This window comes from Trachurus japonicus, chromosome 16, assembly GCF_045865225.1.
Source record: "Trachurus japonicus isolate A0001 chromosome 16, Traja_1.0".
Lineage (NCBI taxonomy): Eukaryota > Metazoa > Chordata > Actinopteri > Carangiformes > Carangidae > Trachurus > Trachurus japonicus.
The window spans coordinates 10,286,080-10,312,234 of NC_140922.1; the positions used below are offsets into that span (position 1 = coordinate 10,286,080).

General features: G+C 39.9%; 3 protein-coding genes across 4 annotated transcripts; 2 read left to right on the forward strand and 1 right to left on the reverse strand.

The window, feature by feature from the left end:
* Positions 1 to 1,989: 1,989 nt before the first annotated feature.
* Positions 1,990 to 13,866, forward strand: rundc3b (RUN domain containing 3b). Of its 2 annotated transcripts, none has more exons than XM_085801221.1 (11): positions 1,990 to 2,216; positions 7,237 to 7,352; positions 7,553 to 7,686; positions 9,400 to 9,485; positions 9,702 to 9,791; positions 10,210 to 10,290; positions 10,878 to 11,052; positions 11,392 to 11,549; positions 11,993 to 12,139; positions 12,310 to 12,431; positions 12,531 to 13,866. In XM_085801221.1, the coding sequence occupies exons 1-11, from the start codon at positions 2,122 to 2,124 to the stop codon at positions 12,674 to 12,676; spliced, it is 1,350 nt and encodes a 449-aa protein (XP_085657347.1). In that variant the 5' UTR covers positions 1,990 to 2,121; the 3' UTR covers positions 12,677 to 13,866. The 2 variants fall into 2 exon arrangements, with proteins under 2 accessions (XP_085657347.1, XP_085657348.1); XM_085801222.1 differs by having other exon boundaries at positions 1,999 to 2,216; positions 12,026 to 12,139.
* A 412-nt stretch (positions 13,867 to 14,278) lies between these two features.
* On the reverse strand, positions 14,279 to 18,207 carry slc25a40 (solute carrier family 25 member 40). Its single transcript, XM_085801223.1, has 10 exons — positions 18,020 to 18,207; positions 17,715 to 17,816; positions 17,007 to 17,066; positions 16,795 to 16,901; positions 16,542 to 16,609; positions 16,305 to 16,429; positions 15,469 to 15,752; positions 15,287 to 15,368; positions 14,753 to 14,833; positions 14,279 to 14,667 (listed from the first exon to the last, which is right to left on the reverse strand). The coding sequence occupies exons 2-10, from the start codon at positions 17,812 to 17,814 to the stop codon at positions 14,534 to 14,536; spliced, it is 1,041 nt and encodes a 346-aa protein (XP_085657349.1). The 5' UTR covers positions 17,815 to 17,816; positions 18,020 to 18,207; the 3' UTR covers positions 14,279 to 14,533.
* Positions 18,208 to 18,658: 451 nt separating this feature from the next.
* dbf4 (DBF4-CDC7 kinase regulatory subunit) lies at positions 18,659 to 25,799 on the forward strand. Its single transcript, XM_085801224.1, has 12 exons — positions 18,659 to 19,193; positions 19,817 to 19,974; positions 20,675 to 20,878; positions 21,041 to 21,091; positions 21,177 to 21,246; positions 21,366 to 21,439; positions 21,568 to 21,613; positions 21,759 to 21,804; positions 21,900 to 22,025; positions 22,556 to 22,667; positions 23,151 to 23,266; positions 23,423 to 25,799. The coding sequence occupies exons 1-12, from the start codon at positions 19,133 to 19,135 to the stop codon at positions 24,180 to 24,182; spliced, it is 1,824 nt and encodes a 607-aa protein (XP_085657350.1). The 5' UTR covers positions 18,659 to 19,132; the 3' UTR covers positions 24,183 to 25,799.
* Positions 25,800 to 26,155: the final 356 nt, after the last annotated feature.

Consider the following 26,155-nt stretch of genomic DNA (forward strand, 5'->3'; position numbering starts at 1 on the left):
GATTTATTTTCCTGTATATAGTCACATTTTTATGAAAAAATACTGGTTACACCACTTGACACATGGGTTGCATCATGTCATTGATTGACAACTTCATAATTTTATTATAAGATAGATAGATAGATAGATAGATAGATAGATAGATAGATAGATAGATAGATAGATAGATAGATAGATAGATAGATAGATAGATAGAGCCACACTCGCAATTTTGTTCTGCTCTGCATCTTTGATGTTTCTGGAGAATGACAATAAATCTAATCTTGAATCTTGAATCTTGAATCTTGAATCTTGAATCCTGAATCTTGAAGCAAGGTTGGAAACCACTGTTATGTGTTTTTGTTTGTATATTTTTGGTAACATCATAATCGGAAAGGTTAGTGACTGTTATGCTGTAGTGAAAAGTATGATATCTGTAGTAGCCTAATACAAATTAAATGTAGTGTAGTTGAAGTATACAGGGAAAATACTCAACTTATGTGGCCTATAAATACTTAAAAGTTGATTCAGATACTGATCTCAGGGGCCGAGGGGTTCAGGATCAAGACAATGACAAACACCCTCATTCAGCTGTGGTTGGTTAGGAGAGGGACTAGGAGATGGATGGAAGGAAGGAAGGAAGGAAGGAAGGAAGTGAAGGAGAGAAGGATGCATGACTGTGATAGTGGAGTGACGCCAGACTCTACAGTTTAATTTCAGACCACTGGGTGGCGCTCTGCTCCTTCAGGATGACTTCACTGTATTTAAAGGGATCCAAAGGCCCAATCATGGTCTGCTAGACTGTAAACAACAGCTGACCAAAATCAAAACACAGAACCGTGGTAACACTGTGAAACTCCTGTTTAATGGTTGACAGCATTTTGCGATACAACACAGCAAAAACACTGAATAATTATGACTGATAGGCTACTCCGGTTTGATTGTAGACTATGTGTTGTTACAACTTAAACCCTATAGTAACAAATGTAAATGTGTAATTCATATGGCAAAAACAGTTTTTAACATCGGTCTTGAATTTGAACACAAGGAGGCCAGGGACTTTTCATTCATGTTATTTGGATGAATCAGTTTTTTAGTCACAACTAAGAAAAGTAAATACTGCAGATCATTGAAACATCATTAAAAACATCTTCTGTGTATGAATGAAAAGCAGACCCACGCACCTCAATTTGACACTGATGACAGCAGCAGCGTCCACTGTCATTGTAAAGTCAAGTTATTTACACCATCGCACTACCGTTTGGACAAAATTACTTTCAAAATAAGAGTTTAAAATGTAATCAGAAACTGACAGATATTCTTATGTAGACACAAAATAACGAAATAGACTAGATTAATGATATAGCCCATTCATATGCAAAAAGTGACAAGAATTGACATGTTTTAAAAAAATAATTTCTGTTAATTTTAAACTTTTAGTTTCTCATAGGCTAACTTATCAAAGTTTAAAGTTGTTGATATGCGTTTTTGTTGTTGTTGTTGTTGTTGTTGTTGTTGTTGTTTTACACACAATAACAATTGTTATTTACAATTTACACACAATAAATTCTAATAGAGAAGTGCTGAATTAGCCTAGCTATTTTATTTCCAAAATTAACCCTGGAAATGATCATAATAGACTGCAATGTCCCTAAAACTGTTAAGTGTTAGTCATATGTCATAGGACTCCAAAATATAACATTTCACACAAAATATAACATTTCAGCCTAACATCCCGTAGCCTATAGCCTATTTGTGGACCACTGTCTCAACAGCATTTACCTGAAGTAGGTAAGGCTTATGTGAAGTGAGACTTATTTTCTTACCTAATGCCAATGCGTGAATAGGCTACGTAAAACAAAAACTTATAGGCTACATTTTTGTATTGTGGAGTTGGTAGGTACACGAGCATTTATTTTGAAAGTTTCCCCAGGAAGTCCTGCACCACTTGCTCAGTGTGTGTGACACACACACACACACACACACACACACACACACACACACACACACAGCCTGTCCTCCCCCTCCTCCGGCGGTGCAGCGCTGCTCCTCGGGCTGACGGAGACGCTGGTCCTGCCCTGCTGCTGCGGAGGGAGCGGAGCCGCGACTGCAGCTCGCCGTCCTTCCTGCCTCAAGCCACGGATGGCGTCGCTCGGCGTGGGGCTGCACCTCATCCGAAAGCGGGGAGTAGTGAGAAGCGCCGCGGTGGAGAGGAGGAACCTGCTGACGGTGTGCAGGTGGGAAATCCTCACACTGATTTCTCTTGTGCATGACAGGGAGGGTGAAACAGCGTCTGCAGCTGGATTTCTGACGACAGATTTATTTAGTGATCATTGGAGACGTAAGCGTTTTTCTGAGGTCACAGCTTTAAAAGGGAGCTGGTCTGCAACCCCCCGACCCCAGGATTAATTAAACATAGGCTATGACTTCATAGGTGCAGACAGGAAGTCTGTGTACATAGCCTATTATGATTTAACTAGCTGGGCGACCTCAGGTAGCTAAAATGCTCCTGCCCTGTGTGCAATATCTTAAATAGTCTTTGTCATTCATTCCCACTCATTCACATTTACAGCAGCCTCTACAACAATCTATCAAACATCCATGCAATTGCATTTCACTGTTGATTACCTTAAAAAAAAAATAGGATTATTAAAGCGCTGGATTTCACAAATGCTAACTGCTGTAGTCCTAATCTTGCAAACATTTTTTAATTAACCACCTAAAATAAACTACAAATTGTTTTTGTTGTATTTCCCCCCCCCCCCACAGTTTTATGCTCCTTTGACTGCAAAGATATTTGCTGTAAATTGTCAGAACACTTTTCATAAACACTTGCAGGAAGTGGGGCAAGAAAGTCTACTTGTTCCTAATATTTTTTTCTTACACTCAAATTTAAAGACAAAGGATCTAGAAATCACTGCATACATTGGGTATTTTTGGTGAATATACAACAAGAATCTCGATAAATGATAAGATAGATAGAATTTTTAAAAACATTCTGCTAGATCATAAAACAAAGACAACAATGACAATGTAAAAGAAACAACTCTCACAGTTCTTGGCCCCGGTGCAGGTTGATAGGCTTTCACCTAACCCCATTCCTCACCCACTATTATCAGCCGTGGTGCCCATCGCTCTGCAAATTGTGTGTTTTGGAGTCTCAACATAAAAGTTATCTTTTCCATTATGTAAATTCTCTTGACTACTGACTGCCATGTATCAAGTGTCAGGGGATCTTTTTAAAGCCATGTTTAAGGTTATTGCTTTTCTCGCCGTGATTATTTTGATTCTTCAGTGCAGTCCTGCGAGGTAAACAGAGTTCACTGGTGGATGGGTGACAGATTTTGTAGCCTATAGCCTACGCAGGTGGCCTGTCTCTCTCTCCTTGTTTCTGTGTCAGCTGAAGTGAAAAGCTCTCTGCTCAGAGTATTGATTTGTGGTCCTTTCTGTGCTGCTGGCAGATGTCAGTAACTGACTGACAGTCCCTGTGGTGCGTTTGAAACAGATAAGTAGAAAGAGTCAGAGAAAAAGGGAAGATCAGGAGGTGTGTGTGTGTGTGTGTGTGTGTGTGCTTGTTTCTGCTACTGGCACCATGTTAAATGTAACAGATCAAAAACCAAACTGAGTCCACCATCTGCTCCAACTGGAGTCTGCTCAGTGGTTTTATGGGATTAAAACCAACAACGTTTTCAGGCTTCGGTCTGGTCAGGTGTGACTGTTTGTGATCGGGCTCCCTCCATTTCTGTCACCAAACAGATGCTCCTGGCTGACCAGTCTGGTCATTTCCCGCCTCTTTCTGCTGCCTCCACACAAACCATCAACTCACTGATTGGCACAAGGTGCAGAGAGATGAGAGTTGGCAAAAATATCTGAAGAGAAAACAGAAGTATGTCACCAAGAAAAGTGAAACATACAGTAGAAAAGATTAGTCAATAAACAGAAAAACAGAAATTAACATTTCCATAATTGATCAGTTATTTTTCTTTTAAGAGTGCCAAATGTTCTCCGGTCCCAGCTTAATATAAAAATGAGTACTGTTTGGGCTGTGGGATGGCTAGAGAAAACACTTTGAATGTCACATGGGTGCCGTAAAATTGTTATCATGCTCTTCTCTAGTGTTTCATAGATAAAATAATTAAACCAGAAAAGAACATGCAGACTTATTAGTTTGCAGCCTTAGCAACAGATTTCGTCTCTCATGTTTACTGTAGACATGATGGTTAAACACTATTTCTGGGTGTTTTATACTCATTTTTCTATACAGTTTCACTGGAAACAGTAGATCTTGGCTAGCATATAAAGTTCAGTGGATTTGGACAGTGTTTGTCTGCACAGTGTGAGTTCATATTGACCGGCCCAGCAGCAGGCGGCTACAGAGAAATTACACTTAGATCACTGCTGGAAGTGAGTGTGAGAGGGAAGACAGGATGTTGTTGTATCTGCCTTAAACACAACTGCAGTTAAATAGATGCCACTTGTTTTTTATTTGTCTCATAACTCTGTAGAGCGTCTGTTCTGTCACGGCTGATGAGATCCAGCAGGGGTCAAAATACATTAAGAACCATAATTCCATTATGAACATTTAACACTGAGGAGCTGTGACTGAAGACAGCAGCTTCATATTTCATCATATACTGTACCCTGCAGGTTTTAGTGTTTGGACTGCGCGTTTGCTGTAACTGACACTGCAAACATCGCTGTTTCTATTTTTGTATACACTGTCAGTCAGAAGTATAGACACACTACGCTGCACCAGGTTAAACTAGTAGAAATGATCTTCATTGTGTAAAATGTGAAGATTTAGCAAATAGTTACTCTATGAATGTTTGACTTGGCATGGCATGAACTTGATCTCTTTTTTTCTGCAGTAGTCCATATGTGTGTGTGTCTTTACTTGTTTCTGATGTGGTGATAAATGTTTCTGTGATATTTCACAACACATCACACTTGTCTCTATAGTGAGCTGTGAGAAGTGCTGGTTTACCTGACAAGTGTCCCGAATCTGCTTAGGTTTTGTTGCAATATGGCATCATTATTGTCATTATTGTTTTGTTTATTTAAAGCACAAGTAAGCGATCCGGTCGTTTTGGCTAACTTCTTGTCAGCCGATGGAGTTAGCAGTCCCCGCCCTCGTCATGGATCTATTGGTCCTCGTCCCTACGTCACCACATTCAGGCGCATCCCTTGGCTGCACACACAGAGAGGACCGCCCCTTTATGCCGTTCTCTCTCCTCATTGGATAAAGGTTGTAGGATACAAGGAAAGTTTTCTCCTCGGCTTACAGCAGAGCAGAGTGACTGACAGACCCGTGTTTCAGACCAAACACTCTACTGTATATATAAGTGATTGCCATAAGAAGATATAACTATTTAAGACTTATATTAACACAAACATTCTGCTTACTTCTGCTTTAACCTTTTCTCAACAATTTGTCAACATTAACCTGCAGTGTTGCTTTAAATGGATCTCCATATAGGCCTATTAATAAGCTGCACACCTGCGTAGGTGTTTTCACTTTCTCTGGCTGACTACACCCCCTCTGAAGTCGACACTGAGCACAGCGGTACTGGGAATTAGCTGACGTTGTCAAGCTCATGGTGCTAATGGAGGATAGAGGTTATTCATGTGATGCCGTGACGCAGGCCTTTACTGAGATTTCTTTTTATTTAAATTTTTTTCCTGGTTAAAGGATTTTATTTTTTGGATCTACATTCGAAGTAAGGGTTGAAGACACAGAGGGTATTGTATGTAAAGCCCCGGGAGACAAATGTGTAATTTTTAATTCATTAATTCAATCACTGTTTCCTTAGTATAGATAAAACCTGAAGTTCTGATTTATTTAATACATCTGGGTGTGAAGGGAAATGAGCAAAATGAACGTGGACACTGAGAGTGAATACAAGACAAACCGTACTTCCGCTACAGGCCAAAGAGAAGAGCAGCAACATGAAGCAGTGCTCTCTAAGAGGATTTGTAATGATATCTGTTCAAGCTGAAAGGAACATGGTTACCTGAGAAGTGAGCGTAATTTGCATACACCTACACAACTGGCCTTTTTTCACATGAGTTACATTGGCTTACCATCGTAGGAAAGGCATCAGGTGTCTCTCTTCTATCCAAGTGTCCCAGTAAACCTAGATGCTGTTGGGTCATCATTGATTTTGTTATTTACACCTGTGCTTTTTCTGCTATGACATGACAATATGTCCTCCATGATAAAGGAAATCAAATCAGATAAAGTAATGATGACCTAGAGCAGCGCCTTGTTTACTCTGTTGGTTAGAGAAACCATTTGTTGTTCAGTTTAAACCTTACAAGTTAGTTATTTCTCTCATTCATAAGCGTGGTGTGAACTTCAGAAATCAATTCATTCAGTATTTGTTTTGAGAGGGGAAGAAATAATGATGATAACCGTAGTCAGTTACTTAGCAACGGGCTCTGTATAGGTGGTCATTTATCGACAATGTTTACATGTTAAATCTTGGGCTGTCTGACCTTAAAGTTAATTCAGTTAGGGTAATGGAAAGATAATAAAAACATCAGTATTAGTTTTTGGCTTCTTTCACAGGAAGCGCACACACTGTGGTCAGCCTGCTGCTAGGCAACGAGATAGAGAAGCAGGGTGAGATGTGAAGTCAGATTATTTAATTTTGACTTTAAGATCTACACACACACACACACAGGCACACTTTTCTTACTACATTTGTTCTCGGTCTAATGCTTTAAGACCCAAGTCCAATGTCTTGGTCCATGCACACAAGTACAGTGGACTCCATGGTCTGGACCCCACAAATATAGGTAAAACAAAGGCACAGCCACAGACGCACGCACGCACACCAGCACTCACTGCAGCCTCGTCCATTAACTCTCCTTCCTGCCTAATTAGTTGAAACCAGATTAAGCAGAGTCAGTCGGTGCACATGACTGTCGTACTGGGCTGCACATTATGACTGCTTTCATCACAAGAGATTAATCAATGTCTCATTACCACCGTAGAGCCCAGGTGTGTTTGTTTTCTTTGTCTAGTGATTGGTGTCAAGTGTTTGTCTTATGTTAATTAGGATGATTCCTCTTCTTTTTGTCTGTTTGTCCTTGTGCGTGTTTGACTTAATTTGACATCATTCAGTCTGGGAACAGGCAGCAACAGAGATACTAGTCTGTCACTGTGTGTGGATACTTAGATGTCACTGTAGCAAAAAACATGATAGACCTGCAGGTTTAGTAACCAGTGTGGGCATCATCATCTCTTGTGTTTAGGTTTTCAGTGAAGACTCTGCTGGACCGCTCATGCTTTGAGACAATAGATGACTCATCTCCAGAGTTCATTAATTTTGTCTCCATCCTGGAGCACATCTTCAATCATCGCCTCAAAGGTAAGAAAAAAACAAAAAAACTGCTCCTCATTTCCACATGCAGATATATAAAAATGTATTACGTAAAATTCATCCAAACAAGCAGGTGATTAACTTATACAAGCATGTGTAATTATGTATATATTTTTAAGGCAACGATACACGGCAGTATCAGTTCAGATTCACACATGTATCAATTTCTATTTCCGTCTATTCCTCAGGTCAGACCACGTGGTTCGGCTATGAGAGTCCTAGGAGTTTCTGGGATTACATAAAAGCAGCCTGCAGTAAAGTCCCTCATAATTGTATTCGAAGCATTGAGAGCATGGAGAATGTGCGATCATCAAGAGCTAAGGTGAGGCTAACACCATCCTGTGGTATTGGGTGGAAGTGTATCAGATTTAATACTGGTAATGCCTTAATTAAATTACCTCGGGCAGCAGGGAACAAAAGAACTTGGATTTCTAAAACAACTGCAAAATTTAGTAATTTCTTTATTTAGCAAATGTAGCCAAACACTGAGAGATATGAGCAACGTGATTTTTTTTATATACATGGTACTGCGTCTTGTGCTTTGATCCCAAATTTTGACCGACAGCAGGAATGCAGGATCTGGCATTTACTACTTTGGCTTACTTTGCATTATCCTCTTAGAAAAATAAAGGCAACACGGTCAAAAAAATAAGAAGTAAAGGACACACAGGCTCAAACAATGTGACTCAGTCTTACCCTGCGGGCAAGAGAACAAACAACTGGAGTTAATATTGTTCTGCAGACGGTGAAGGTGAGAACAAGACTCGCTGTCTCGCACTCTCTTGGGTCATGAACTTGGAGAAATCTGTGTTTAACCCTCCTGTTGTCCTTCTGGGTCAAATTGACCCAATCTGTTCCCTTCCTCCACCCTTCCTCCACCCTTCCTTTCTCCCTTCCTTCTTTCCACAATCCTTTTCCCCTTCCTTCCTTCCTTCCTTCCTTCCTTCCTTCCTTCCTTCCTTCCTTCCTTCCTTCCTTCCTTCCTTCCTTCCCTTCGTCCTTACTTCTTCTTCCTTCCTCTTTTGATCCAATTGACCAGGTCTGTTCCCTCCCACCATCTTTCTTTCCTTCCCTTTTCCTTTCCTTCTTTCCACAATCCTTTTTGCTTCCCTCCCTTCCTTCCCTTCATCCTTACTTCTTCCTTCTTTTTTTGACCCAATCTGTTCCCTCCCTCCATCTATCTTTCCTTCTTTCCTCCCATCGTTCCCTTTGTCCTTCCTTCCTTCCTTCCTTCCTTCCTTCTTTCCCTTTGTCCTTCCTTCCTTCTATCCCTTTATCCTTCCTTCCGTCTTTCACTTTGTCCTTCCTTCCTTCCTTCCTTCTTTCCCTTCGTCCTTCCTTCCTTCTATCCCTTTATCCTTCCTTTTTTCCCTTTGTCCTTCCTTCCTTCCTTCCTTCCTTCCTTCCTTCCTTCCCTTTGTCCTTCCTTCCTTCTATCCCTTTATCCTTCCTTCCATCTTTCACTTTGTCCTTCCTTCCTTCCTCCTTTCCCTTTGTCCTTCCGTCCTTCTATCCCTTTATCCTTCCTTCTGTCTTTCACTTTGTTCTTCTTTCCTTCCTTCCTTCTTTCCCTTCGTCCTTCCTTCCTTCTATCCCTTTGTCCTTCCTTCCTTCCTTCCTTGACCCAGGAGGACAGCAGGAGGGTTAAATAGAAAGACCCAATTTTAAAATGTCAACATTGTGTGGAGGTTTCAGTCATGAGACCTGCTGAGCTTACAAATGACTTTCTGAAGTTTTAATTCAAGTAAAGCTTGAAAAAAGGGGGTTTAACGGCTTTAGCATGACATGTCATTAACAGCCAGTAAATCAAAGCATTTGTGGCCTTTAATTCTTAGTGCATAATGTCAGGCTGAAATGTCTCGGCAGAGAGATTGTGCAGACATTCATTGTGTTTAAAGGAGAAATCCTACGAAGCAGGCAGGCCAAAATGTTCCTGTAGTTTTGTAGACTCTTAGTTTTTTCCAGTATAGTGTGTTATTGGCTGATGGTAAAATATTTCTACAACCAGGCCAATGTTTTCTTCCTGTGTCAGCAGGGCAGGGCGTGGATCAGAGTGGTCCTGATGGAGAAGAGACTGTCAGAATACATCTCATCTGCACTGAGGGACTTCAAAACCACCAGGTCTTAATGTTGTCATAACACACACATATTTATCCCCCATTTCCACACCACAGATGGCTTTTCAAAGCTAGTGTACTACATGTTAATTTAGACTTCTTATATTTGACCTCAGTGTTCACATCTCATCCTTTGTGCTTTCCTTATAATTTTCACTCAGTTGTCTAAATGTGAGCTGAATTCATGTCCCACTGACAAGTGCACGTGTATTGACTTCAGGAGGTTTTATGACGACGGAGCGATCATCCTGGGGGAGGAGGCGGGGCTTTTAGCTGACACGCTAATTGGCCTCAACACCATCGACTTCAGGTGCTAATCATGTTCTGCTGTTTCTCACTCAGTGTCGACAATGAATGCTTCAGTGGCTGCTTCTCTTTTACACAAAGAGTATCGCTGCCACCTTTGTGGCATAACCTGCATTAGACAAAGACAAAGCAACCAATAAAAAATGTTTTTGTTTGAAAATGAGATTCAAAAGTCAGGTCATGGTTGAAATAACATTTTCAAGTCACTTAGCATCCCTCTGAGCCCAGTTAAAACAATTATTGAAGCTGTAAAAGTCCTAAGAACATGAGTGCCTGTGCACGAAGCAGATAACATGCTACAAAGCCTTTACCATTACACTACAGGCTTTTATAAGTCTGTGTTACATTTAGCCATATACTGTAGAATGGCAGGTTTATGATGCTTTGATTTCCCATCCTCCCTTGCATCTTCTCTTTTACAGCTTCTGTCTGAAAGGGGAAGGTCTGGACGGCAGCTGCCCTGCTGTGATTGACTACACGCCTTACCTGAAGTTCATTCAGAAGTATGTCAGGTCGAATAACACCAGTTACACACAGTTAATCAGTGTATTTTAGTGTAGGGGGTCAGCGATTACATGTTTTGCAGGCAGGGTGTAAAAGAATTCTCATATTTTTTCATTATGTTTGATTTCTGATTCATTTAAGAATACTGAGTTTATAAAACAGATGTTCAGCTTTTTATGTTCATCCTTCTTTGGCAAACATTTACATAATGTTTTATGTGTTGCATTATAAAGATATTGGAGAAATAACTAAAAGAAAGGGCTGTTGTTCAGACAAATATGAGTTATATTATTAGCCCATATCCTGTTAGTTCATTGGACTTCGTTTCAGCACCAGGCACAGGTCAAACAGCCTTCGTCTCCTCATGTGTGTGCAGCATTTGATGTTATAAAGTTAGATTTTTATGGGGATAAACATTAGCCCTGTGTTTACATTGTTTTCTACAGCAAACTAGTTTTATCTATGAAATGCAAAACTCAGCTTTACTCGGGGGATATTTGTCCCAGCAGAGAGGAGAGATTTAGCTGCTTGTCACAGCCGTGCGGGATTTGTGCTAACTTGAGACACGCCGCTGTTCACTTTGCAGCGCAGACAGCATCAGCAGCGACGAGGAGGAGATGAGGACTCTGGGGAGCAGCGGCAGTGAGAGCAGTACACCGGACAAAACGGCCACGGCCGCCTCCATCTTCACCGAGCAGAGCAACTTGGTCAGCAAGTGCAAACGCTTTGAGCAGAAGTATCGCTTGGCACTAGAGCAGAAGGTATGTCTATTTCAATATGAGTGTTATTTCTTGATAATTCAATTGGATGGTAATATATGCCAGTGTGACATTTTCCTTGATGCCTGCATAATATTCAGTAAAATGCCAGGAGGAACTGAGTCCTGGGTAGAGCGATTTGATTTAACCCACACACACTCAGCTTGGTTTTATTTCTTGCATTTAAATGTGTAATAGGTCTTTCCTGTGTGGCTGCAGCTCTCTGCTCTGTGATTCGCTTCGAGCCAAAACAAAGAATTAAGCTGTGTTTTCACACAGCAGTGCCTTCCTGGCATTAAACAAACAAGCAGACAACAGCGTGTGTGTGTTTGTGTACCTCAGGGTTACCTGGAAGAGCTGGTCCGTCTACGAGAAGCCCAGCTGTCGGAGGCCGTGTCTCATAACAAAGCTCTCCAGCAAAACCTAGCAGACACACATCTCTCCCACACACTGGAGAAGGAACAGCTTGAGTTCATCATACTGGAGCTACAGGATCAGCTGTGAGCTCATTTTCCTCTGTGCTTGTGTGTGTTTGTGTTGTTTGTCCATGAGTTTATGTGAGGTTGGTGATGATAAGCTGGAGGACGACTTGGCAGCGGATCCAGCTGTGAATTTGACATTCAGGACGCAGCAAGACTCTGGAGGTTGCCGGTGGTTTGTTATTTGTGTGTTGTTGAGTCAGTTGCACTCACGGCTGCTTTTAGCTAAGAGGAAATGCAGCAATTTGTGTTTCTATAAAATTTCTCATGAGTGAGAAAACATTCTCTCAGTTTGGGAGGAGGGGGGGGGGCACTATCAATCCAAACCTTTTTTTTTTTTCTTTTGCACTTATACCTCTTATATTTATCACTGCTGCTGTTTTTCTTTTTTCTTTTTATAGATATTTGGATTTCATTTCAGTCAATAAAATGTTTCTAGTGTGGACACTGACTGTTGTTTTTAGGACAGTGCTGAAGAACAATGATTTGCGGTCCAGACAGGAGTTGACAGCTCATCTGACCAATCAGTGGCCGTCTCCTGTCGCCCTGGATGCCAACGCCGTTGCCTTGGACACGCTGCTGTACAGGAAGAACACAGGACAGTGGGATGAGTATGTAGATGAGTTTCTGCTGATTTTTATTATTATTATGTCAATTACTAACTCTCATTTCTGAACTTGGCTCAGCAGATGTTAGAGTTTTAGCTTATTAAATGACTTCAATTAAATAATAAAATCACTTTAGATTCACTCTTTATTCTGGTCTGCTGTTGTTTTTGCAGGAAGAGCTTCCAGAGTTTGGAGCAGCTGTCTGCGGACATGAGTCTCTCCCAGACGTCTCTTGAACCGTCACACACACTGAGTCTGGAGGCCAGGCCGAGCGGCACACAGTGGCTCCACCAAGGTACATCTGCTCCCAACAAGTGCTGCTTGCTGCTGCTGCTGCTGTCAGGAAGGTCTGCTCTCTGGCTTGTGCACTAACCATGTGTATCATCTCTCTCAGATAAAGAGGAAACTCCTTCTCTACGAGGTCTGTGTGGCTCCCTGACCTCCGTCGCCAGCTACAAGTCTCTGGCCAGCCTGAAGTCCAGCGAGTGTCTGGCCAGTCCTGCGACGGAGATCAGCAGCCCAGGCGTCACTCCCTCATAAGACGGCGTAAAGCTAGAAACAACCGGGCCAGACAATCCAGGAAATTTCTCAGTGTAGGTGATTTTGATTTGTACAGGTTCATGCTCTGTTTGTGGAGCTCGGAGCTTTAACAGACGGACGACAGGACTGAAAGTTGAGAAGCTGGCGTAGCATGTTCTTTGAATTGTGACTGAATAAGTAAGTCCTAAAAAAAGTACCTTTGAGTTGAGACAGTGCCCAAAGTCTGGTGTGCTTTATAAGATTCATCAGTATGTGTTTGTTGTTTTATTGTTTTGTTGGTGTTTTTTTGTTTTTTTTTACCTGTGACGCATCAGTTTTGTTTCTCTCTTGAAAATGAATTAAAAGTAATAGACAGTTATGTATGAATTTCCTTGTCATTTTACAGTATTGAGAAGACAATGATGAGCTAGTGTGTCTTCACGACTCTCTACGGTGGTTTTACTGCATGCTGAAGATACCAACGGTATCGGATCAGAGTTTAGGAGAAAACATAGAACAGTGTTAAAAGTCTTTGTCAGTGTTTGATCTCGTTTCTCACCACAAAGTGTTACCTGCGGTCAAAAGGGTCCTTTAATATCCTCTGTGCCGTTACTGCTGCCACTTAATGCCATTTTTTAAAAATTTTAATCCACTCATTTCTTTGATTCATGATGGTGACGGTACCTTCACATTGGTGTTTTGCATAATGTAGTCTCACATTTTGTTCTCAGGTGTAAATGTTCATCAGACCTACATCAGAGTTTTTTCTTTAATGTTGTCAGATGTTGTGCGTAATGCAGTATCACGTGCTTTGTTCTCAGGTAATGACCACTATGATTAACATCCACACTTCAGTTTTGGGTTAAGCTTTAGACAATTGTTCTTATTCCCTTTAACTGTTCAAATGCAGCACTTTGTTTTTATGGCTTATCACAACAATAGCACAGTTTGAATTCTGAATACTGACCTGTGTTCGGATTAATTCATATCTTTCGAGAGATATCCTGAGAATCAGAAACAAGTGTATTTGCAGATCATCAGTGTAGAGTAATTGAATTATTGGCAACGAGCCAAGTACCTCAGCACCACTGAACTCATGACTTTGCCTTTAGCTCGTTCCAGCAGTCATTTGCACAGACAGCAGATGTTTTAATGTTTTGTTTGCCTTTTTATGCTTCATTTTGAATAAACTCCACTTGCTAAAACAGTGATTGTTTTGTTATTGTTATCTTGAGTGGTTCAACACAATGAATGGGTATAGTAATGATAGACCTTGAACAACATCAAGGAATGAAAAGAAATGTCGACTGTCTTTTGTAGTCTCTGGAAAAAACGAAACATTCAACACTTGACACTCATGGCACTAAACTGGTGACAAAGGATTAGAGCGCAAGTGCAAAAACATGGAGATCCTCTCTTGGGTTGTGGAGAAACACTGACACAGAGGAATAAAATTAGGATGAATCTTATTTCTAATGTTAAGGACTTCAGGCTCAGTGCACGTAATCATGGATAAGGGATCAGGGAAATAAGGTATTATCAACAGGACCGTGGCTGCCATCTGCTGGCTGCTAAATGCACCTAACAACATGTGATTTGATCACTGAACAGATAAAAAAAACATTTTTCTTTTCAGTTGTGCGTATAGGATTTAAAGCAGTGAACATATAACTATAGAATATTAAATTATAAATACTGTAATAAAAAGGTTTTCATATAAATTTCAATCATCTATAATTTGTCATGCAGAAAAGGATTTTTTTCCCCCACTCCCATTTCTGCTTGTCTTTGTTTCAATTTGGCAACATTAGCATCTTCTGTGCAGATACAGTTTTGCAGTAGTCATAGTGCTGTTCAGTTTGAAGAGAAGAGATGCTTTCAGGTGTTGCTGGTCTGCAGTGGTCTGAGTATGCTCTCCTGGTTGTGTTTGCGGAAAAAGGCCTTTCCAAACTCATACGTGCTGATCATGATGGCACAGGCCGGGGCCACTTTGATCAGTCTGGGCAGGAAACCTGGCAGAGAGATGGTAGAGAAGAGGTTGGCGTATTATTATGCAAAATACAACTATAGTTCACAAAATACCACCAGAGTGCCTACCTGCAAACAGACCACCGACACCGTCCTGTGCCACAATCCTGCTCATGACGCTGAAGGTGGAGGATGAGACCTGAGATGACACTGACAAGACAAGAACACCAGTCAACCCAGTAACTCCCTTTGACATCTGAACACAATAGATGAAGTGACAGTGTGTGTAGAACGGTGGTTCCAGGCCCTTTGTTATGTCAGATGAGTTCATGCTAACTCATCAGTTTCATTTGTCATGTTGCAAATATGTTAATTTCAGTTGTTCAGTTCATTTTCTGCTTCAAACTGCGGTGGCTTGTGGTTCTCAGAGTACAATGACATAAAACTGTAATCCTATTCATGTATTGATTTTCCTCTCGAACAAAATATGTGGATATGGACTTTGTATTTTTTTTTTAAAAATGGTCAAAATATCCCCTGGCAACTGCAGAGATAGACTACCCCTGAGCTACATGGACGCCTGGTTGGAATTCAATGAAAGTTTTTAAACTTTGAAAGTATATTCTAATTTAAACGACAGGAAATCATTAATGCCATATTTACAGTTCTTTGCTTGTAGTTCTCCCAGCTCCAGCTGCCGTCTTGTTTTGACAACATCAAAAGGTAACGTAACGATGGATGCAATCTGAAAGAAACGGACGGAAATAGGAATTAGCAAACAGCGGTCGACAGTTCACGTGATTAGAGCGACGGTTTCTGTCAAGTTCTCCTGCTGAGGCACTTACAGAGCCAGACACAGCTCCAGATATGAAGGTGATGGTGAAGGTGGTTTCTCTGGTATTGTAGTGTTCACACAGCCAGCTCTTGCCCTTCTCGTAGTTGTACCAGTACATGGCTGAGAAGGGAACGTCTCGGAGCAGCGTGGGTCCCAGACCTCGCCACAGAGACAGCCAGCCCTCCGTCTCCACTGCTGAGCGGATGCAGTCCGTCAGCTCCCTGTACGACTGTTTCTGAGACTGCAGCTTGGTGCGGATTAGCTCCAGAGGGCTGATCACGGTCGCCGAACCCACTGGCATGCACCGGACCAAGACAAAACAGGCGTGAAATGTTTAATAAAGACACATCTTACTCTATGTGCTCAACAGAAAAGGGCAAACAAAGAAAACACAATTTCTGTCAGTTACAGTTAATGTGATTGTCATCAGTGAAAACCATTTCTCAGTTTGTTGGATCATTTCATTTGAAAATGTACATCACTAATGAAAATATTAACACGTCGCCGACTTATTAAAAAGAGATTCAAAGTCAGACAGTCCGGGTCACAGTATCGCACAGAGCGTTTTCAAAATTAAATCTACCATCAGATGAAATTACAGATAAACACAGGCTGTAGGGCAAAAAGTATATGTGGCTGCCCTTTGAAATTATTCAGGTAATTAAACCTCCAACATTATCAAGACACTGTTTTAAATGAGATAAACTAAATGATTTCAACAAGGTATATTTTCATTAAATGAAAATATTCCATTCAGTAAACACTGACTAAATATAGACAATATTAAATGGTGTTATAGCTGGTGCTCTTGTCTTCAGTGTAGGGACAGCAGGCAGCACAGCTCACCTCTAGCGATAGCTCCGGCCAGGAGAGGAGCCTCCTCAGCACAGGAGCCCATCCTGACCCTGAGCGCTGCACACAGCTGGTCGTAACACGTGAAGTAGATCACTGTGGCTGGAACTGCCATCACACTAGAGGCAACACAGAGAGTTTCTTAACAAATTATTCCACAACACAAATAGGTGAATGAACATGATTTATAATTGGGGGTACCAATATGATAACACAAGACTTCTTACTCACAGGGTTGGTGGTAGACCACTCCATAATGCCTTTATTCCCTCTCCCCGTATTATCTTTACAAATGCATCCTGCAGAGAGAACAGAGTGTAGAGTCAGTGCAGGAAGTGGATTTTCTATCATATCAGATCTGCCTCGCACCGACAGGAATAGGCTCTATCACTAACTACAGCGAATGGGACAGGGAACAACAGACTACAAGCTTGAACAGTGAATAGTGAACGGTTACAAGCAAAAGTTATGTCAGAGTTTTTACCAGTGTGCCATTGAAGTGACCAGGGGCTTTGTACCAGGCCCTGGAGTTGCCGTTCTCACACACACATATGTGGTCCATCAGTCCATTGCAGTAGACAAAGCATTTGCCTAAATTTTGAAAACACAATGTGGTCATCCAACATTTACTGTGGTGATGGTGCAATATGAAATATAACACTGGAGGTTTGCAAGTCATATCTATAGTGGTTATACCTTTGGGGAAGGGAGTCTTTTGTGCTTGAAGCCTGATCTTCACAACATCCAAAGGTGTGACTGAAAATGTTTACACAAGTTTAAAACTTAATGCAGACAAATAACATTGTGACAACTGTGCATGTGTCATTTGTTCAGTTCAAGAGCAGCAACCACATTCATGTATCGTTTTCACCACATCTATGTTTGCTTATTGCTCCTCTTGTGATAATGACACTATGCTTTTATTAGCAAGTAAAAACAGAGAGGCATTCACTAGAGTGGATTTACTGTGCACTCATTTGACTGTCTGTTAGGTACACATTGTTAAAATTACTTTAGCTTTGCAATTTACCCTCATTTTATGAAGAGCGCTAATGTTTTAGAGTAGTCTTGATTCAACAACAAACAACAGTATGAGTCTGTAACTTGTGGTGTTGTTGAAAATAACTGGCTTAATTCAATAGGTGTCTACATGGTGGACACACCTTTCAATATAATACACAATAATTCTCCAAAATAACTATTACATTCATTTTTATTGAGAGTCCTATGAAGCTGATTTTCACAACGCACTCAACAGAGCAGAAACCAAGTTAAAACAATGATGTATGATGGGGAGTTGTTAACAGTATAATGTTACTACGTAACGTACATGAACTAAACAAGAACCAAACACCAGTCCCCTGTAAGGGAAAATGACACCGTATGACAGATGTTAAGTCTCACCAAACAGAGATGTGAGGATGGCTCCGGAGCAGGACGCCACCATCTGCTGGAGTGGAGTGATGCCTTCACCGACACCAGGAGCACAACTTTGGCCACTCATGTCTTCAGGAAACACAAAGATAAATCTCAATGTTAGACCTGCTTTTATGTACGGTCTAATCACCATGAACACAATAGTTAATGTTGTCACATGAACTACTTAGTGGCATAGTGATTATTTATTCATGAGCCATCACGTTCGCCACATGATGAAGGGAGCTATCAAGCTAACCTGAATTAGCTAATTAGCTTAGTCAACTTCTTACCTACTAAAGCTTCTCAGCATCCAAGAAGTCGCCCATGAACACACACATCCCGCACGGGATTTTAATGTCCAAATAGTGCAGGAGTTACTGCTGTCATAACGAAACACAGCTTCAACACGTGTGCGTTTGGTAAGGGGGCTAGCTCAGTTTACACAGCAAACATTACTTGATGATGACATTTGTTATGTAATATTGATTTCCGTTTAGCACTTTCTTGAACATTCTTGAATTATTATTTTATATCAATTGCGATAAAAGATACAAAAGGACGCACTTTTATATATATATATAAAATGATATATAAATATTTTGTAAATAAAACTATTTTTCTATCTGTTTTTTAATACTGTATTTATTTATTTTTTACGCCAGAGTATCGTGGAATCATCACATTCAAACAAAAAGGATGCATTTACTTATTTTGAGAGTTGCCAGGTTCGAAGTTTCAGCAAAATCCAAAATGTCTCAATTTCTCCGAAAAAATCGGAAAAAATGACTCATAGTATTTATTTAATCAAACAGAAGTGATCTCTTTCATGAACTTTGTACGTACATTATGACATTTAGATTTCATTTAATTGCCCATAACGGTGCTTACGTGGCCGGAAAGTGTCAAACATGGCAACACTCACTTCCTCCATCATTGGATTTCAAGCGGGAAAGAGAAAAAAAAGTTCTGTGTTGTGAAAGTTCAGTCGAGATCATAGACTGTGAAAGGTCGAGATGGATAAATACTCGTAAGAAAAGCCGACCGATGGATAGTCTGTGGTAGCGGACGTGCCACCACAGCTCTGGAGACGTTTATTAACCGTAGTTTACGAAATAATGTAACGTAAGCGGAGCAGCTAACCGACAAAGCGGTGTCTCCGCTCGGTAACGGACGCCGTGACCGTACGTTAAGTCGTGACGTTTCCCTCAGTCAAACAAATGAGAGCCGTCCGACTCCGACCCAACGTTACGTGTTGTCTTATCACGAGTCGGACGCCTTCTCCTTCTTCCCTTTTCACTGCGTATTTATAAACAACTAGGCTAATTGTTTGTTTACACCCACGGAGGTACTTCCTGGGGCGCATCGACTTGAGCTAAACAGGAAAGCAAAACTTTTTTTCCTCAATGAAAGAGAATAAGATGAAGCCTAAACGCGTCCAGAGGCACAGAGGACCCAACTGGCAAGGTAAAGTTTCCAAACATTGTTATTTTGCTATAGTGGCGTTTTTTTTATTTAACAGTTGTTGTTTTCTCGTCAAATATCCAACGCACAGTTATACAAATTGAGACATTTACATGTGAAATGGGTTGTTTTTGTCTGTTTTTAGTAGGTAAAACAATGCTACAGAAAAACTATGAATTTGAATTTTATTTCAGCGTAACAACCCAAACTTTCTTCACTTCAAGACTGCCCTTTTTAAATTAAATTAAATCAAGTAAACTAGTTGTACATCAGCGATTTGGATATAAACCTTTTTAACAGGAAAATGACAGGATGGTTGAGTCTTCAGACCTGCAATAGACGCTGTTCATACTTACACTTACTGAGAAACAGAGTACTAAAACTGTAGGTAAATAACATTATGCAACATATATTTTAATTAAATAATACATATGACAAAGTAGAGCTTATTATTTAGTTATAGAAAGCTGATTAATGGCACTGGCAGGATGGTGAGGGTTTGGAAAGAGGAAAGCCTCCTTCTTGCTGTATAATGGTGTCATTTTGCAAGATGTAGAGATGAAAATGAATAGATTCCTGTGCCATTGATTAATTATCCCTCTCTGATCACAATGGTTGTCGTTTAGGAAAGGGCGTCAACGCTGGTGAGAAGACGACAGTGAGCCAAACTAAGCCAGCATCTCCTGCTCAAGTCAAGCCTTTTGCTGGGAAAGTGTTTTACCTGGACCTGCCATCAAACAGAACAGCAGCGACACTGGAGAGTGACATCAAAGAACTGGGAGGGGTGAGACAAAAACACATTTGGTTTCTTCTTCTTATTATTTCTTATTCTTATTGACTTTAAGAAAGCTTTCCTGTCATTTCGCTTGTGTCAGCGTTACTTATTCCTGATTGGACAAAATATTTAGCTACAGAAACACTTTGTCACATACAGACCCACTTGTTTTTTGTCTGCATGCATGGTAGTAACATCACTGTGACCAGTTAGTCCTTCAGCTAGACTCAGTTTATTTATTAACACATTTAATATTATGTGTTAATATTAAATATTGTTCATAATTATTTATTTTTATATTTTTCAGTATAAGTGAAAAATGCTACACCATTTGCTTTGGTGCTGATACTAGAGTAAGATTTGTTTTCAAACAAAAGAAACAATAACAAACAAAATTTAGACAAGAACTTTGCCTGGGTGAAATAGGCTGGAATTGGCAAAAATTCTGTTCAAATGAGAAAAATATTGGGCTTACAAAATAAAAAAATAAGACTATGAATCTTTCTTGGACGTTCCTTAATTGCTGCTGCTTATTTCAAATGCAATTTTCTATCTGTACTATGGATATTTTGACTTTGGTTGGATCCCCAGTCCGGTAAATAAATGTCATCAGCATACAGAGGCAGGTGTTTCTCTTGAAGAGACTGTTGTGAAGGTTTCGAAACTTTCTTAAAAATCTCATACTGTGTTTCTCTTGTCCATGTCTCAGACTGTTGAGAAGTTCTTCAGTAAGGAAATTAAATATCTGGTGTCCAACAAGAGGGAGGCCAGATATGTACAGTGCCTCAGGCAGGACTCTCCTGTCCCCAGCCCGGACTCTGGACGGAGTTCACCTCAGCCTCAGTCAAACCCACACCGGCCCGCCAGCCATGGGGACACCAGAAAAAGCAGGTCCCAGGGTCAGGCAGACACAGTAAGTTCACTTTCAGTGTTGCAACATCTATTGTGTGTGTGTCATTGTTTCATTGGCTTCATCTCAAGATAAAGCAAGATTATATGCTTTTACATTCTCTCTCATGTCTTGCTAGCACTGTAACCATTTAGACAATTTAGATTCTCTGTCGATATCTTGCAGTGTGTCACAAGTCGAGGGAAGTCTCTGGTGGAGAGAGTGGTGAAAGAGCAGGTTTGTTAAGTCAACACTAAGTTTACAAAGGAGCTTTAATGACCTCTTTCCTTTCCTGAACTAATACACACTTGTTTGTTTTTAGGAGAGGGTAAAAATGAACAAGATCCTGTCAAATGCTCTGGAGTGGGGTGTGAAAATCCTCTACATAGATGGTATGTTGTAGAAATTTTTGGTAACATCACAATCAGTGTTTACATTATTTAAAATTATACAGTGATCTAAATGGTAGCTAATTTTGCTTTGACTTACTGTGGTTTTATTTTTATGGCAGATATAATAGCATATGTACAGAAGAGAAAAAACATCAACAGCCAATGTCCTGCGACAGCTACCATCAAAAAAAGTGTAAGTTTATAAGTCTAAAATTGTAAATTCATCCATTACAGAAATGTAATAATTTTTGGGACTAATGTTGCAAGCTTGATTTATTGAACAAAGCTATGTTTTTAAGTACTTTTTGCTGGTCTTTGTAGGTCAAAGCTGAGTCAGCAGCAAAGCAAAGCTATCCAAAATGCAAAGGTAAATGTTTTTTCCATGCCTAAATATATTTTTCTGACTCAATGTAGTTATTATTTATTTCAGCTTGAAATCTAACCCGTTTCTCCTGATGCACTGTAAATAGACTGTCAAACTGAGATTGGTTTTATGCAATCTTTTTTTCCAGGTGGGCGAATCAATAAACCCTTTGTCAAGGTTGAGGATTCGAGCAGGTAAAAAACAGTAGTTTAAAAAAAGCTGACGTCCACATACATCTGTGCACTGCAAAATGTTTATTTTTCTTATTTATTATTCTTATTCTATTCAGACACTACCGTCCAATCTACCTCACAATGCCAAACATGCCTGAGTTCAACCTGAGGGCCGTTCCACCTTTTAGTCCCTTTTATGTCGAGAACAAAGATCCTCCTGGGAACAAACAGCAGGGACACAGGTTTGGTGTTTTCTTCTCTGCATGCTCTGATCTAATTGAAGATGTGGACAGTTTAAAATGTCACACTTTCACAAGGACCAAATCTTTTTTACAAACTCTTTTTTTATTTCATATTTTCTTTAAATTTCTCCTCTTCAAGTTTTAAACTTAGTAACATGGTAAGGAATTGTTTTCGTGACTACATCTCTTTCTTTTAAAATGCTTCTTGTTAATCCTTAATTGCACCAAAGACACATTTCGACATATTAATTACTAACCAGATGACTAACTAAATGATTAACAAATTATGTATCTAACAACTAAACCACTGTTTTATTTAGGATAATCATATTTGCTGTCTTTAGAAAAGTTGTGATCTTGAGCAGAACTAGAACTTCTGTGCTTGTCTGCATGGTTTGAGTTTTCACCTCTGGAGCCACTCAAAAATCCACAGGCTTGCTAGTCAGGACAGAATCAAAATTTTACCAAAAGAACAATTTTCATCTTAGTTTGATTTTATTTGTTCAACACCTGGTCTCCCCCGGAAACAGAGGTGCAAAAGGCTCAGCCACTGAAGAGCGAGCTCACGGCCGAAAGAAGAAAGACAAGAAACGAGGCGGCTACTGCGAGTGCTGTGTGATAAAATATGAAAACCTCACAACAGTAAGTCATCACATTTGTAAATACAATACTAGAGTAATGTATATCCCAGTACATATGTTTCAGATCAATGTTTTAAATATTAAAAATATTGTTACTGTTGTTTATTAGTCCATTTTTATAAACCTTGAATTTGTCTCAAAAATACTAGACAGGATGGTTTATGATATACTACAGGTGTAATTTGGTCACACTGTAATATGATTTAAAAGCAGGAATGAATGAAACAGATCAATCTTACAAACAAAAAAGCTCTAAGCTTGTCTGTCAGCACTATCTATTTCTTGTATGACACAAGCTGATACACAGCACTATTAGTGATTTCTGTCTAACTATCAGTAATGGTTTTTACTCTGTAAGCATTTTATTGTGTGGCCGAAGAGTTTTATATTTAGTTGCTTCTGCAGTAGTGGAAATTATGTACTCATTGACCTCTGTTGGACAGCTGTTGTGATCAATAATTTAACAGAGTAAATTGTTGTTAAGCATCTACAGAGTGAACGTCACAAGGCTTTCTCCAAGAGTGACGAATACTTGGTGGTAGACGGACAAGTTTCAACGCTGCAGTGCAACTTCATTCACCTCAAGACTAAAGTTAAAAGGTAACGTTTCCTCATAGTTTTAAATTTTCCATCAGCATCATCAATATATACAGTACATGCAAGAAGAAGAATTTCTTCTTTATTCTTTACTTGTGCAGATCTTTTATTCTTCTGTTGCATTGTAGTTAACGTTTTTTTTATTATTATTCCCATTAGGCCAAAGTGCAGTGTTTCCTCTGTCCTGGTCGCTCCTGGACCATGTGGGAAACCTGAACCTGATACCACAGAGATTATCAAAGAGGAGCAACACCAGACTGCAGATATGGAATCTTATTTAGGACAAACTTTAAAAATCAGATCATTTCCTGGATCTAACCCTCTCACTCACAGAGAGCGAGCCAGGAGGAACTGTTACACTTACTCAGACAGGTCCAAGCACAAATCTCTTGCAGGTAAACGGCCGAGCAGACAGAATTCTTTGACTGAAAAAGCTGAACAGGCTCAAGTTCCTCAGCTCAAGACGGAAACATCCCCCTCTGGAGGTGAATGTTGTGTTACGTTTCCCACCGGAGCTACACAGGTTGACTCTGTGAACCACATATTCTCCCAACATATCAATGCACAGAGTGATTCCTCAAAATACCTTAACATTGCGACAAATCAACAATGGGAGTCCGATACAATTAAGGGTTTGTTGCTGTGCGATGCTGCTCAGGAAGGAAATGTATCGCTTGACAAAATGACTGGAAACAACCTTGCAGAAAATAAAGAGGAAAGACCTCCTCCACAAACTCTCTCTCCAGTTCTGAAAATACAGAGAAAGGTGCGACTTTACAAAAGGAAAAGACGGAAATTGGACATACATGTTGAACATGTAGAGCCAGGTGATGTTCCCAACAACTCCATGTTGAAGCTTTGGGAGCTTTTCCAGTCAAGTGATGACATGGATGCAGAGTTTCATGGATTTGAGGACTAAAAAAGAGCAAATGAACTGACAGGATTAACTGGATTGTTGCATTGATTGTCATCGATGAGCAAGCCAACTGACTACAAATGATCTGCTCTGACTTATTTTATGTGAGGGGCTAAATATGCATATTTGTTCCCCTTTATTCAGTATCAGATGAAAAGCAGGTACTGATGTGCTGTAAGGTTTGTTTACAGTGTTGTAGAAGATGTTTCACTGTTGAGAAGTAAAATGTCACATCAACAATTAGAATTCACTTAAAAGTGGGTATACACTGGTCTGCTGTTATAATTTTCCATTAGATTTATTTGGTGTTAATAGTCAAAACTCAACACAAAGGTCTATCATGGACTGGAAATTATGATGCAGAACTATAATATCCCCACGCCAGTAGTATCATCTGTCTTGATATTGGTGCTTTCTTGTCTTAATCCCCTTTGTGATGGGTATAGATTTAGAAAAGGATATCAGTAATATTGATTCAGTTTGTCTACTGAGTCTTCATAATACAATGCACATTCATTGTGGACTGAAATACTTACCATTTGCCCATTTGGTCTAAGTTGCCTCACTCTGTAAGTTTTCCCATCACATTAATTCTTCAGTTTCAGACAAGATTTGTGAATACAGTTCATTATTTATTCAAAAAATACTATCAAAGGAGGGAACAAAATGAACAGGACGTTCAGTCTCTGAAATTGAACATGCTGAAAACTATGCATGTTCAAAATATTTTCCTGACCCAGTAAAGTGGAGTAAAATGCCACTCGTTTAAAAATCAAACACCCAACCCACTCAAGTCCCATCACAATGTATTAATGGAATTAGTTATTTTATATAATTAATGTCAGACAAAGCAGAATTTGTTTTTGGATCTAGAAATAATGAACAAATGTCTCTTTTGAACAAAACTGATAAAATGTCAGGGTTGAATAATTTTCATTGGCATTAGAAATTCTGTGATGAATATTTGTTTGGTGCGTCCGATGGAAAACAAAAGCTTTACTGGTAACATGTTACACAGTAGGATGAAGAATTGAAAAATTTGTATTGAACACATGTGCTTTGTGTATTATACAAATACTGATTTTATTGTGTATTTTAATGTGGATGATTTGTAGGTTGGATGTATGGTACTTGACATTACAGGTGACATTTTAGGATTCTTACTCAGTGCACTCTTTGTGACCTGGCCTCATGTGCTTTTTCTGATTTATTAGCTCAGCGTCTCCCTTTCCCCTGAATTTAGTGCATTAGCATAGTGCCCATGTTCTCCCTTGCTGCTCTCAAATGAACGCACTGGGTCAAATGGGAGTCTCTGTGCCAGGCATTCAGAAAAAACACATGAGCAACAATCTGTTCTGAGGCACAATCACACTGCAAATAAAGGAAATGCTGAGTGCAGACATTATGGTTGTTGTTTTTTATGCCTCTCAGAGTTTATTACTCACACTACTTTATGGTTACAGTGCAAAAAAAACAACTTAAATTTGGTACATGTGCCATTAATGTACATGCATGAAATATTCATCTTATCTCTACCCACTTACCACTACATGGATCTAGTTGTTGGTATATGTTTCAGTATGATGCAACACACAAATTTCAAGTCTCTTGTCTGTAGAAACCTTAAAACAATAGTGAGTCACTTCAAACTTAATTTAGTGTGTGTCCCAAGATTGTAGAGCTGGTTTCAATCCATTTTAGATATTTTGACTGTGTCCGGATGTATTGAGCTGTTGCTGCAGAACCATGTCAGCTCCTTGCACTGAACAACAAGGGTGAAATTCAATCTCAGCACCTAATGTTTTCTGGGTGACTTGGGGACAGTCCACAACAGGTGAAGTGTCTGCTGTGGGTTTCTACAGACAGTGGTTTTACAACAACATCAATCAGATTTTGTTGGTGCAGGCAGCCACGTGTCTTTTCAAGGTGGTCAAAGCAACACATTATGCAAGAATCAATGTGTATCAAGAATCTGA

Excerpts from the sequence above, each read along its gene's own strand:
- rundc3b (XM_085801221.1), top strand. The coding sequence starts at position 2,122 with ATGGCGTCGCTCGGCGTGGGGCTGCACCTCATCCGAAAGCGGGGAGTA. Across the intron at positions 7,353-7,552 it reads CTTCAATCATCGCCTCAAAG|GTCAGACCACGTGGTTCGGC; the intron begins GTAAGAAAAAAA and ends TCTATTCCTCAG. Across the intron at positions 9,792-10,209 it reads CTCAACACCATCGACTTCAG|CTTCTGTCTGAAAGGGGAAG; the intron begins GTGCTAATCATG and ends TCTCTTTTACAG.
- slc25a40 (XM_085801223.1), bottom strand. The coding sequence starts at position 17,814 with ATGAGTGGCCAAAGTTGTGCTCCTGGTGTCGGTGAAGGCATCACTCCA. Across the intron at positions 16,902-17,006 it reads AAAGACTCCCTTCCCCAAAG|GCAAATGCTTTGTCTACTGC; the intron begins GTATAACCACTA and ends TTCAAAATTTAG. Across the intron at positions 14,668-14,752 it reads TGTCGGTGGTCTGTTTGCAG|GTTTCCTGCCCAGACTGATC; the intron begins GTAGGCACTCTG and ends TCTCTCTGCCAG.
- dbf4 (XM_085801224.1), top strand. The coding sequence starts at position 19,133 with ATGAAAGAGAATAAGATGAAGCCTAAACGCGTCCAGAGGCACAGAGGA. Across the intron at positions 19,194-19,816 it reads CAGAGGACCCAACTGGCAAG|GAAAGGGCGTCAACGCTGGT; the intron begins GTAAAGTTTCCA and ends GTTGTCGTTTAG. Across the intron at positions 20,879-21,040 it reads CCCAGGGTCAGGCAGACACA|TGTGTCACAAGTCGAGGGAA; the intron begins GTAAGTTCACTT and ends GATATCTTGCAG.